Source organism: Oryctolagus cuniculus, chromosome X (assembly GCF_051225735.1).
Source record: "Oryctolagus cuniculus isolate XC-2025 breed Fujian yellow rabbit chromosome X, ASM5122573v1, whole genome shotgun sequence".
In the NCBI taxonomy this organism is placed as follows: domain Eukaryota; kingdom Metazoa; phylum Chordata; class Mammalia; order Lagomorpha; family Leporidae; genus Oryctolagus; species Oryctolagus cuniculus.
Window position 1 is genome coordinate 51407621 of NC_142888.1, and position 13497 is coordinate 51421117.

Below are 13497 nucleotides of genomic sequence, written 5' to 3' on the forward strand. Positions count from 1 at the left end.
GACTGCACAGGCCCACACAACTCTTGAAACAGTTGGAGGGAGAGCCTAGTGGACTACACTGTCTTTGAGTCTGGCCCAGAACCCTGAGGAGAACAGGGTGACTGCTCACCCAGAGGGAATAAAAAAGCAGCACATCTCTCTCTCTCTCTCCATGCCCCCTCCACAGCACTGTCCTGCAGACAGCTGTGGGAGGGCTGGTACCATTTTGGACATAAGCAGGTAGCAGCTGCTGCAGCTCTTGTTTGTGAACCCAGCAACTAGTAGCGAGAGTCTCCATCCTGTTGCCAGGGGCAACCATAGCAATTTCGTTGCAATTGGTGGGAACTGTTTCCATCTTGTCAGTGAGGACTCTGGTACACAATTGTGAAATGAGTGGGGCTAAAGCCGGTGGGCATTGTGCATGCGTGTGATCCAGGGATTTTACCATAGGATAAAATCTGTGTTCCCTACTTTGAGTCCAGCTAGAAGGATCAGTCTCAAACCACCTTGGTGGAACACACATGGCCAGCAGCTCTGGGAGCCTCTCAGTCACTCTGTGGATGGGACAGGTTAGTGGGGTGGAGTGGATCTTCTTGCACTCTTTGAGCATAGGAGCCCTGGGTGCTGAGAATGTGAAAACACTGTGACTGTGTGAGAGGGCACAGGGCAATCACTGTGACCCGCTAAATATCCTCACAGCTCCCTGATTGCCTAGGGTGGGTCAATGGAATGAGATCTGGGCTCACACTGAGGACTGCACAGTTCCTTGGTGCAGTCCATGTGGAAGCACAGTTGAGTACTACACCCACCATAGACTAACACTCGGCACTAATTATCGTAGAAGAGAGGAGAAGAGGGTATGGTCAAACCAAAAGAGGCGAACATACCACCTCTTCTGTTAACAAGAGGAGATCTACCATGCCCAACTTCTGTATCACCCTCCATACTTGCCCCACCATGGAGCACTAACGAGAGCTCCCTGACCGCAACCAGCACGCACCTCTGAGTATTCACTGAAAGAGCAAACATTCCACTAAGCCACAGAGGCAGAGATCAAAGAAAAAAGCCATCGGAGAAAAAAATCAACAAATAACTCCACAAATGTCAAAAAATGCAGGAACTCAAGAAACAACATTAAGGAAGACAACATGATGCCCCAAAGGGAACACAATAATATTTCACTATTAGAATGTGAAGTTGAAGAGATGGATGAAATTCCTGAAATGGAATTCAAAAAATTAATCATAGGACAATTCAGAATCAATCAGAAGTAAATCCAAGAATTCAAGAAAACCATACATGAAATGAATGAAAAATTTTTCTATGAATTTCAGGTCTCAAAGAAAAATCAAACTAAAACACTCAAAATGGAGAGATCAATAGATCATATAAAAAAATGTGGTGGAAAGCCTTAACAACAGACTTGAAGAGGCAGAATAAAGAATATCTGAGAGAGAAGAAAAATCTTTGGATATTCTTCAGTCAGTTCAAAAAAAAAGAAGAAATTAGAAAAAATTAAAAACAGTGTTGGAGATTTATGGTGTACTATCAAAACGACCCAATATATGGGTCTTAGGAGCTCCTGAAAGTGTGGAAAGAGAAAATGGATAAGAAGGACTATTTAGTTAAATAATTACAGAGAACTCCCGAATTGGGAAAAATAAAGAGATGTCCAAATACAGGAAGCACATAGCACTCCTAATGGACATGACCAGAAAAGGTCTTCTCCTTAACACATTATAGTCAATCTCTCCACAGTAAAACATAAGGAAAAGATTCTACAATGTGTACAATAGAAACATCAGATTACTTTCAGAGGATCTCCAATTATACTCACAGCTGACTTCTCATCAGAAACTTTAAAGTTGAGATAATAGAAAGACTTAGTCAAGGTCTTTTATTAAAACTGATTTATTTGAGAAGCAGAGTCACAGAAGGAGAGAGGGAGATACAGAGAGACAAATCTTCTATCCACTGGTTCACTCCACAAATGGCTGCAATGGCTGGAGCTGAGCCTATCCAAACACAGGAATCAGGAGCTTCTTTCAGGTTTCCCATGTGAGTGCAGGGGCCCAAGCACTTGGGCCATCTTCCACTGCTTTCCCAGGCCACAGCAGAGAGCTGGATTGAAAGTGGAGCAGTCGGGACTCAAACCAGCCTCCATATGGGATGCCAGCACTGCAGGCGTCAGCTTTACCTGTTACACCACAGTGCCGGCCCCCCTAATACACTCTTATTGGGAATGAAAACTGGAACAAACAACTATTAAGGAAGATTCTATGCAGAGTACTCAGAATTCTCAAAATAGATCAACCCTATGACCCAGCAATCCCATTTCTTGGAATATATCCAAATGAAGTAACATCAGCATACCAAAGAGCTTCCTGCACTTCCATGTTTATGGTCATTCCCAATAGCAATGATATGGAACCAACTTAGATGTCCATCAACTGATAACTGGATAAAGAAAATATGGGGGCCAGGTTTGTGGCACAGTGGGTAAAGCCACCACCTGCAATGCTGGCATTCCACATGGGCCCTGGTTTCTGTCCCGTATGCTCCACTTCCAATCCAGCTCCTTGCTGATGGACAGGGAAAGCAGTGGATAATGACTCAAGTGTTTGGGCTCCTGCCACCCACAGAGGAGATCTGGATGAAGCTCCAGGCTCCAGGCTTCGACTGGCTCAGCCACACCATTGCAATCATCAGGGTAGTGTACTAGTGGATTGAAAATTCTGTCTCTCTTTCCCTCTCTTTAACTCTGACTTTCAAAATAAATAAACACATCTTTAAAAAAAGAAAGAGGAGCTGGTAGTGGGTAAAGCTGCCACCTGTAGTGCCATCATCCCATATAGGTACCGATTTAAGTCCTGGCTGCTCCGCTTCCAATCCAGCTCCCTGATAATGACCTGGGAAAGTAGTGGAGGATGACCCAGGTCCTTCAGCCTCTGCACCCATGTGGAAGACTGGATAAAGCTCCTGGCTCCTGGCTTTGGCCCCGCCATTGCGGCTGTTTGGAGAGTGAACCAGCTGATGGAGGATCTCTCTCTCTCTCTCTTTCTCTCTCCCTGACTTTCAAATAAATACATAAATCTTTAAAAAACAAAAAGGAAAAAATATGGTATATATACACAAAACAGATGCAACTGAAGATTATGCTAAGCTAAATAAACCAGATCCAAAAGGAAGAATGTCATAGGTTTTCTCTCATCTGTGGTAGTTAATACACAGAAGAAACCAAAAAAAAATTGTGTTGACATCTTATCCTTTGGTATAGTTATGAATATTTTTTCCCCGAATCATACCATGTAAATGACAATTTCTCACATTAAAAGAAAAAGTGTAGAGGGAGAACAGTGAAGATTCTTGGGGTACTCCTAATGTTTTCTAATAAATTTGGGGGTTGCTTGTGAGTGGAATCAGAAAATAAAAACACATTTATCTATACAATTTTGTGTATTTCTTATTGTGTACACAGTGTTTCAATAAAACGTTCTTATAAAAAGAAGCTCTGGTGAAGAGGAAGAGGAGGGAAGCAGCTGGAACGCAGCTCCTGGGGTCCACTGATATCTTGTCTGGTAGAAGATGTTCAGTTCAACCTATGAAGCAAAGCAGAGTCAAGTCAAAGCCATGACAGAGCCAGGGCCTGCACACATCCCTCCTAAACAGCTAGGATTGTGGCAAAGGGGCATGGTATGTGTAACACTCACTTCATAGCCCCTGGAACTTCTCTATGAAGGACTGTATCAGCACTGAAACACAGAAACACAACACAGCACTTCAGACATAGGCCTATGGAAACCTGCACCTGTGCCCCTGGGGAGAGGATTCACCTTGCCCCTCCAGCTACAAATGCTGCGCTCCCATCCAAACAGCACTGAGACAGACCCACCCACCCATCACCTGAATTACATGTGGTAGCGTCTTCTAAAGAGGAACAAAATGTAAAAGTTGTTTTCAAACGTTGGGTTAGATCAGAACCATTCAGAACATGTTAAAAAAAAAAAAAGCAAACAATCAAACAACAGAAAAAAGTACAGAAGCCATAGCAAGCAACACTTCCATGGCAAACACATGTAGTAGCTCTAAATGTCCTAAAGAAAAAGATCTCTGGGACTCTTTGGCGAAGTGCACGTGCAGCTCAGACAATGCACTTCTTGTGCACCACCTAGCAACAAATGCACACTAGGTTTCAAGGCAAGCCTGATTAGTTCTCCTCCCCACAGAAACTAAGTTCCCAGTGATTCTGCCCACACCTGCAACCCATCTCCACCCGATGCTTGGCAGCTGACAACGACTACTTGGTCTTCCCCAGTCCAATCCCCTGCCTGTGGTTTGTCATACCTATTTCTTCTCTAAGGTCTTCTATTTCCTGCTGTAGCACGGCACACTGGCACAACGAATGAGAGAGAGAGAGAGAGAGAGAGAGAGAGAGAGAGAGAGAGAGAGAGGATATTATGGCCTCCTCTCTCCCCATCCATGCCCCTGGCCCTTATATTTAGCACCTCCCACAGCTCAGTGGCCATGCTGGATTGGAATCCTCAATAAAAAGAGTTGCCCTTTCTCCATGGAGTATGGGATGGTGAGTAGGGGACCCTGGAATCAGCCTGACCTGGACACAGATCCCACCATCTAATTTGGACCTGCATTTCTAGAAATCAGAGACAGCATTACCCGAGGACAGCCCTCGATTCCAGGTGGTAACTGCTCCATTTCTGGTCTCTGAAGAGGGACAGGTGGCTCCTGTTCACCTGAAAGAGAAGGCAAAATCCAGCTTCCCAGACCAGGCATGAGGTGGAAAGGACCAGGCCGGTTCTATTGTGAGGCAGCCTCATCCTCTCCTGGCAACCTGTTGCCCCAGCTCTGCCCAGGGACTTCAGCCCTCTCTCTGGGCCTGCCTTCCATGTTCCCCTAGTGTCAATGTGCATGTGACTATGGACCCCTAAGACTGTGAATATGGGTTGCATGCTAGCAGAGTCACAGCTCCAGCCAGCTCCAGGGAGGAGCCACATTGCTGTACAAGTCATTGTAGGAAATGCTCTGCTGTATTGACCCACTACTGATTTTGGAGCTTGGGGCACTGCCAAAGCCTTCCCCTACCTCACAACCATACTGTTAGAATGATTTGACCTAAGGAAAACACTGATGACATCTGTTTCCAGTGGGTGAGCTGCCCGGGTAGGCAGGGAATCCTGGGAGCAAGGCTGATCCCCCAAAAGTGACATATCCAGAGGTTTTCCTCCTCCACCCTGCCCCTTCACTAGAATCAAACCCCCCTGGACTCACCAGAGATTGTAGGACCTCTAGATGTGGCACCTCCCTGGCTTGGGGATAAAGGCTGAAAATTTGCTGCGACTTGTGGATCTTGGGTGTCAGAGTCCCCAGTGCTGAATTCTCCATGAGGTACATACCAACAAGGCCTCCCTGACCTGCGAGCTGGAAGCTAAAAAAGAAATTTCTCATAATCAGGCTAGTGTGTGGGAGTCAGTGTATTTGGATCTGAGGTGAGATATTTCTGTAATAGGGAGGGCAATTTAGAATCTCATCTCATCAGCTCTTTGTCACTCAGTGAGCTCAAGACCAGGAGATACAGCTGAGCCAGGGAGAAGTATGGGGATAATAAGCCCAGGCCCCCTGTAAAACAGGGTTGCAAGGAGCCAAGGAAACCAAACATTGAAGCTTTGCAGATGAGTGCATCAGATGTCACCTGACCCGTGCAAAATCAGCTTTCTGCCTTCCATCCCATCTATTCCTTGGGGCAGAGGCAGGAATTATGCAAGTGTCAGGAACAGGGCTTGCAGAATACCAAGAGTACTCTAAACTTTGTTCCAACCTTCAGTACCCAATTTTGGCATCATAATGACCAAGGGCTCCCAAACTACAACTGAATAAGTGATATATGTAGCAGAGGTGGAGAGGTGTGTGCTGGGGGTGGGGAGAAAGATTGGGAAGGGGAACAGGGACAGACATATATAAAGAGTGGGAGGAGGAAGAGGAAGGCATACTCACGTAGGCCCTTTGTTCTGGACTTCTATTTGGGTCAAACTCTCCTGCATCCACAGACTGGGACTTCCTCCTGGCCCCAGATTTCTTCCCAGCACAGCCCTGCTTAGACTGTTTGGGTTCCCAAGGGAGCGAAGAAGATGTGCTGGACTTCCTAAGCAGTGAAATACCAGACACTGGAGGGATAGTGGCTGGATCAATGGGAGCTGCAGCTTGTCTCTTGCCCCATGGTGAAAAGATTGTCCCCAGCACAACTCCAGGGGCATTCCCTGGGGATTTCTTCTCCTGTGACGACTGCCTCCTAGGACTGGCCTGAGGAAGGACCTCTGTACCACCACCAGTAGCAGCAGCATCACCCCTTGGGAATCTAGGCCTGCCCCCTCCCTTCTGCATTTTCTTTGAGGAAGTTGAGGAAGAGGGCATTGACTCGCCCAGGACCTGCCTTTCCATGGCGCAAGTGAGACCCCAGACAGTAGAGGTCAAGACAGGGCCTGAAATGTGAGGGAAAGTCTCCCTGCGATGAAACATCAAGCGTCTGGGGCTCTCTGCTGGTTGCGCTAGATTACTACACTTGGCCTGGCTATCCCGTTTCAGATGAATGCCCGCCCCCCTGAGCTGCATGTCCCTAAGATCATCGGAGGACTCGGTGTCCGGAGGCAGCCCTGCCAGGCCTTCACCACAGGTGCGCTGGTCATCAGTGTTGGTGCTCGAACGACGTCTGGCAGCTCTTCTCTTACTATGGCGCCGGCCGCGGCCTTCTTTCCCGGGAGCATTCACGTGCCGTGGGGCAGCACAAGCCTGCATCGACTCCACACAGCTCCAGCCCAGCGCGCCTCTACCACCGGGTCCTGCCTCAACGTGCGCCCTAATGGCGGCCGCTTGGGTGGCGCGGCTTTCTATGCTCTGGAATCTGCGCATGGCCTGGAAACCTGTGTGGCTCAGTGGCTGCACAATGTCTGCACACCCCTCAGTGAACCGGGACATGGATGCTACAGCACCCTTCCTGTTAGGGGCAGGAGTGCTAGGCCGATCCTCATTGCCCCAAAGCCCGGCCACTCCCGCCTGGATCACTTCCAGCTCTGGCTCTGACCCAGAGTCCAACTCTAGTTGCCACGGGATGGCCTGCAGGCTTGAGAGACAGCCCTCTGCCTGGTCTGGGCCTTGACTTCGGCCCTCATCATTTCCCGTTGGCCCCAAATCCAAGGCTAGTCCAGGTTCCCAAGGGGCTCCAAGGCCACCACGGCTGACCTGCTTCTCATTCTTTGGGCCAGTACCATCGCCAAAACCAGACATCTTACTCTGATAGCAAGTCTAGACAGACTACGCTAAAAGGAGTCGGTCGATCTGCCCATGATCCTCGCTGAGGAACAGCCAGGATGTGGCAAGAACACAGATCTACGTAAGGCCGTTATCGCAAGGGTTGTAGGGAAGCTTCTCAAACACTGCGAGACTTCCGTTCAAATTTTCTGCAGGACGCCGTGCTGTTCCCATTTGTCAGTTTCCAGCCAATCAGCGTGCTTTCTCTTGGGCCACCCTTCCAGGCACCAGCCAATAGGAACAAAGGTGCTCGTACGGTTGCCAAGCAAGGAGACTGAAGGGGCAGATCGGCAGACAGCCCCAGTGGTGAAGACTGAGCAGGGATTGTCCCACCTCTGTTTTTCTCACTACATCTGCACAGGCACTCCTGATCTGCTTTTGAAGGACATCCAAGTCTCAGAGCCTCGGCTTCCCCATGGTACAGCTTCCCCACGGTTCAGGGTGATAACACCATCTGGCTCAGGGCTGTATACAAATGAAGATAATGATGACTGTAAAGCCCTCAGAGTAAAAAGGATTGGCAAGCCTCCGTGCCATAAGTAGATCTACGTCCTGATAGCAAAATAGGCAGGGAAGCCCGTTCTCAGTGATCAGAGGAAAACTCCATTTCCCCTAACTGCACACATAGCAAATATTTTAGAATTTATCCTTGGGCCGTCTTTGTTGCAAAAGATTCTTTTAGATGTGTAATCAGAGCTCATGACACTTTTTGTTGGCCTGCTGGTTTGGTGGACAGTTTGCCCCCAAAGGTACCATACCCCTAAACTCCAAGTACTTACATTCCAAGTTAAATCATACAAGTGGGTTTTCCAAAGCTCAGTCGACAACCCCAAGAGATACAATCACTGATCACGAAGATACAACTGGAAATCAATTTTGCGATGCCATGTTTGCTACAATTAAACAGCTAAAGCAGTCCAAGGATAGCAGAGAATGTGAGCAAGCCCGTGCTTTCGCCCTCTGCTGGGGGCAAAGGGAGAAGCAGCCTTTGAACAGTGATTTTCCAGAATCCGTGGAATGCAGATTATACCACATGCCATGTGTGCCTGGAACTCTGCTAAGGACTATAGATCCATACTAATTCATCTTCATTGGCTTCTCCAATCCCTTTCTCACTCATTCCCCCAGCCTTATCACAAAGTAAGAATCAAGCACAGAGAGATTCAGCATCTTTCCTAAGGTCATTGGGCATGCCAGCATTAGAGACAGGAGGAAAAGAAGCAGTCTGTCACCAGAGGAAGTGTGATTATTTTAACTTTTTTATTTCTTAACCAACCAGGACAGAAACAATAGCGAGAGTGAGAGAGCAAGCTGCTTTCAATTCCCTTGAGTAAATTACCAGGAGTGAGATGGTGATTCTGAGCAATTTTTCGTATGTCTGTTGGCCATTTGGATTTGCTCTTTTGAAACATATCTGTTCAAATTCTTTGCCCATTTCTTAAATGGATTGTTTGTTGTTGAGTTTCTTGATCTCTTTATATATTCTGGATATTAATCCTTTATCAGTTTCATAGTTTGAAAAAATTTCCCCCATTCTGCCAGTTGCCTTTTCATTTTGCTGAATGTTCTTTTTGCACTGCAAAAGCCTCTCAGCTGTATGTAATTCCATTTGTCAATTTTGGTTTTGATTGCCTGTGCTTCTGCAGTTTTTTTCCCAAGAGGCCTTCACCTATGCCAATGTCTTGCAGGTTTTTTGCAATATTTTCTAGTAATTTGATGTTATCAGCCTGTAGATTTAATCTTTGATCCATGTTGAGTGGATTTTTTGTGTAAGGGGTAAGGTAGGGGTCTAATTTCCTACTTTTGCATGTGGAGATCCAGTTTTACCAGCACCATTTGTTGAAGAGACTGTCCTTGATCCAGGGAATGAATTTAGCTCCTTTGTCAAAGCTAAATTGGTTGTAGATGCGTGGAATGATTTCTGGAGTTTCTATTCTGTTCCATTGGTCCACATGCCTGTTTTTGTGCTGCTATTAGGCTGTTTTCATTATAACTGCCATGTATTATGTCTTCAAACCTGGTATTGTGATTCCTCTGGCTTTATTTTTGTTGTGAAATATTGCTTTAGGTATTTGGGGTTTCTTGTGGTTCCATATAAATTTTAGCATCATTTTTTTTAAAACCTTAGAAGAATGCCATTGGTATTTTGATTGGATTTGCATTGAATCTGTAAATTTCTTTCAGTAGTATGGACATTTTTTATGATATTGATTCTTCCAATCCATGAACATGGAAGATTTTTTCTGTCTTCTTCTATTTCATTCTTTAATGTCCTGTAATTTGCATCATAGAGATTTTTTACCTCCTTGGATAAATTTATTCCAAGGAATTAAACATTTTTGTAGCTATGGTGAATGGGATGAATCTTAAACATTCTTTCTGTGTATACAAAGGTTATTGATTTTTCTGTGTTAATTTTATACCCTGCCACTTTACCAAACAATTTTATAAATTCCCATAGTCTCTTATTGGAATCCCCTAAATATAGAATCATGTCATCTGTAAAAAGGGATAGTTTTCCTCCTTTCCAATTGGTATCCTACAATTTCTTTTTCTTGCCTAATGGATCTGGGTAAAACTTTCAGAACTATATTAAGTAGTAATGGTAATACTGGGCATACTTGTCTGGTTCCAGATCTTAGGGGGAATGCTTCCAAAGATGCTGGCCATGGGTTTGTCATAAATTGCCTAGGTTGTATTGAGGAATGTTCCTTCAATACCCAATTTGCTTAAGGTTTTCATCATGAAAGAGTGTTGTATTTTATCAAATGCTTTCTCTGCATCTATTGAGAGAAACATGTGGTTTTTTTTCTTTAGTTTGTTAATGTGATGCATCACATTGATTAATTTGCTAATGTTGAACCATCCCCGAATATCAGGGATAAATGCCACTTGGTCCAAGTGAATGATCTTTCTGCTGTATTGTTGGATTCAATTAGCTAATATTTTCTTGGGGACTTTTGCATCTCTGTTCACCAGGGGAATTGATCTGTAGTTCTCTTTCTCCGTTGTATCTTTTTCTGGTTTAGGAATTAAGGTGATGCTAGCCTCATAGAAGGAGTTTGGGAGGATTCCCTCTTTTTCAGTTGTTTTGAAGGGCGTGAGAAGAATTGGAGTTAGTTTTCCTTTAAATGTCTGGTAAGTGAAACTATTCAATCCTGTGCTTTTCATTGTTGGGAGGGTCTTCATTACTCTTTCAATCTCCGTCTTGGTTATTGGTCTGTTTAAGTTTTCTATGTTTCCATGACTCAGTTTTGGTACATTGTATGGGTCCAGGAATAGATCCATTTCTTCTATAGTTCCTAACTGTTGGCACATAGCACATTGCAGTCATTTCTGCTGATTCCTTTTTTCTCTTTGGTACCTGTTGTTACAGTTGCTTTTTCATCTCTGATTGTATTGATTTGGGTCTTTTTTTTGCCCCTTTTTTTGGTTAGTTGGGGCAATGCTGAGTCAATTTTGTTTACTTTTTCAAATAACCAGCTCTTCATTTCCTTGATCTTTTGTATTGTATGTTTTTGGTTGCTAGTTTGTTTGTGTCTTCTCTAATTTTAATTATTTCTTTCATCCTACTAATTTGGGGTTTGGTTTGCTATTGTTTTTCTAGGTCCGTGAGAAGTAATGATAGCTCATTTATTTGGTGCCTTTCAAATTCCTTGATGTAAGCTCCAATTGCTACAAACTCCCCTCTTAACACTGCTTTTGCTGTATCCCATAAATTTTGACATGATGTGTTGTCATCTTCCTTTGTTTCCAGAGAATTTTTCATTTCTCTTGAGATTTCTTCTGTGACCCACTGTTCTTTCAGGAACATGTTGTTCAGTCTCCATGAATTTGCATATGTTCTAGAGATTCTTGAATTGTTGAATTCCAGCTTCATTCCATTGTGGTCAGAGAAGATGCATGGTATAATTTCCATTTCTTTTTAATTTCCTGAGACTTGCATTGTGGCCTAGTATATGGTCTATCCTAGAGAAAGTTCCATGCACTGCTGAGATGAATGTCTATTCTGGAACTGTGGGATGAAAAGTTCTGTAGATATCAGTTAAGTCCATTTAGTCCATAGTGTCTATTAGCTCTGCAGTTTCCTTGCTGATTTTCTGTCTGGTTGATCCATCTGTTGCTAAATGTGGGGTGTTGAAGTCGCCCATTATTATTGTATTGGAGTTGATGTCTCCCTTTAGATTCCTTAACATTTCTTTTAAATAGCCAGGTTCCCTGAAATTTGGTGCATATACATTTATTATAGTCACATCTTCCTGTTGAATTGATCCCTCAATAATTACCTAGTACCCCTCTCTTGTCTCTTTTAAACCTTTTTTTGTTAAATTCTGTTTCATCTGATTTTAGAATGGATATACTGGCTCTTTTTTACTTTCTGTTAGTATGAAATATCTTTTTCTGTCCTTTCATTTTCAGTCTGTGTATATCTTTGTTGGTGAGGTGTGTTTCTTGTAGGGAGCAAATACTTGGGTCTTGTTTGTTAACCCATTCAGCCAGTCTGTATCTTTTAAGTAGAGAGTTGAGGCCACTTATATTCAAGGTTACTATTGATAAGTAATGACTCGATCCTGACATTTTTCCATGAATATTCATGTTTTTGTTCTGGATTTCCTTTGTACTTTCACGGGGAGATTCTCTGCCTTCAGATTCTTTCATAATGATGACTACCTTTCTGTGTGTTGCACATCCTTAAACCTCTTTTGTAAGGTTGGATGATTGGTGACAAATTCCTTCAATTTCTGTTTGTTTTGAAAGGTCTTTATTTCACCTTCATTCATAAATGAGAACTTTACGGGATACAGTATTCTAGGTTAACAGTTTTTTTCTCTTAAAACTTGGACAATTGGAGCCAGCTCTGTGGCGTATTGGGCAAAGCCTATGGCACTGGAATCCCCTATGGGTGCCGGTTTGTGTACTGTCAGCTCCTCTTCTGATCCAGATCTCTGCTTGTAACTTGGAAAAACAGTGGAAGATGGCCCAAGTGGTTGGGCACCTGCACCCAAGTGGGAGACCTGGAAGAAGCTCCATGCTCCTGTTTTTGGATAGGCTCAGCTCCAGCCATTGCACCTAATTGTGGAGTGAACCAGTGGATAGAAGACCTTACTCTATCTCTTGCTCTCTGTGACTCTACCTCTCAAATAAATCAATCTTAAAAAAGATCTTGACTATGTATTTACATTATCTCTTCACCTTTAAATTTCTGATTGGAAGTCAGCTATGGGTCTAATTTTAGATCCTCTGAAAGTAATCTGGTGTTTCTCTCCTCCACATTGTATAGTCTTTTCTTTATGTTTTACTGTTGAGAGTTTGACTATAATCAAGGTGTAGATCTTTTTTGTTTATATTTATTAGGTGTTCTATGTGCTTCCTGTATTGGATGTCCCTTTCTTTCTCCACATTGGAGAAGTTTTCTATAATTATGTCACTAAATAGGCCTTCTAACCCATTCTCTTTCACACCTGCAGGAATTCCCCAAACATCTATGTTTGAGCATTTAATAGTATGCCATATATCTCCAACACTGTTTTTAACTTTTCTAACTTTCTCTTGTTCTTTTGGTCTGACTGAAAATATTCCCAAAGATTTCTCACCTAGTTTGGATATCTTTCTTCTGCTTCAGCAAATCTGTTGTAAAGTTTTCCACTGCATTTTTAAATTTGACCTATTGAATTCTTCATTTCTAATATTTCACTTTCATTTCACTTTCAAATCTCAACTTTATGGGAAAATTTTTACTTGTGTCATGTATGGATTATTTTAATTCATGAATTTGCTTCTCATTGCTTCTAAATAATCCTATGATAAATCTTTTGAATTCCATTTCAGGTATTTCATCAATCTCTTCATCTTCACACTCTAGTAGTGAAGTTTTGTGTTTCTTTAGAGGGGTTTCATGTTGTCTTCCTTGTTCTTGGTTCTTGAATTTCTGCGTTTATTTTTAGGCATTTGTGGAGATGCTTGTTATTTTTTTTTTTTTTTACCTCCGGTGGCTTTTATCTTCGAACTATGCTTCTGTGACTTAGTGAAATGCCTACTCTTTCAGTGAATACCCAGAGACATGTGAATACCCACTGGCCAGGGAGCTCTGGTCAGTGTTCCACTGTGGAGCAAGTATCTAGTGTGACACATAAATTGGCCTGGTAGATCTCTTCTTTTTAACAGGAGATGTATGGTCACCTCTGTTGACATAGTCAC

The 13497-nt window shown here is 43.5% G+C and overlaps 1 protein-coding gene across 1 annotated transcript; it reads right to left on the reverse strand.

Moving 5' to 3' along the window:
• Positions 1-2026: 2026 nt before the first annotated feature.
• Positions 2027-7413, reverse strand: LOC103351871 (uncharacterized protein CXorf49 homolog). The gene is made up of 7 exons (XM_051826900.3): positions 5989-7413; positions 5266-5422; positions 4654-4730; positions 4324-4369; positions 3892-3906; positions 3690-3731; positions 2027-3578 (listed from the first exon to the last, which is right to left on the reverse strand). The coding sequence occupies exons 1-6, from the start codon at positions 7273-7275 to the stop codon at positions 3691-3693; spliced, it is 1623 nt and encodes a 540-aa protein (XP_051682860.1). The 5' UTR covers positions 7276-7413; the 3' UTR covers positions 2027-3578; position 3690.
• Between the last annotated feature and the right edge of the window lie 6084 nt (positions 7414-13497).

Excerpts from the sequence above, each read along its gene's own strand:
- LOC103351871 (XM_051826900.3), bottom strand. The coding sequence starts at position 7,275 with ATGTCTGGTTTTGGCGATGGTACTGGCCCAAAGAATGAGAAGCAGGTC. Across the intron at positions 5,423-5,988 it reads GTCCAGAACAAAGGGCCTAC|CTTCCAGCTCGCAGGTCAGG; the intron begins GTGAGTATGCCT and ends TTTCTTTTTTAG. Across the intron at positions 4,370-4,653 it reads GAATCGAGGGCTGTCCTCGG|TGTGCCGTGCTACAGCAGGA; the intron begins GTAATGCTGTCT and ends TCGTTGTGCCAG.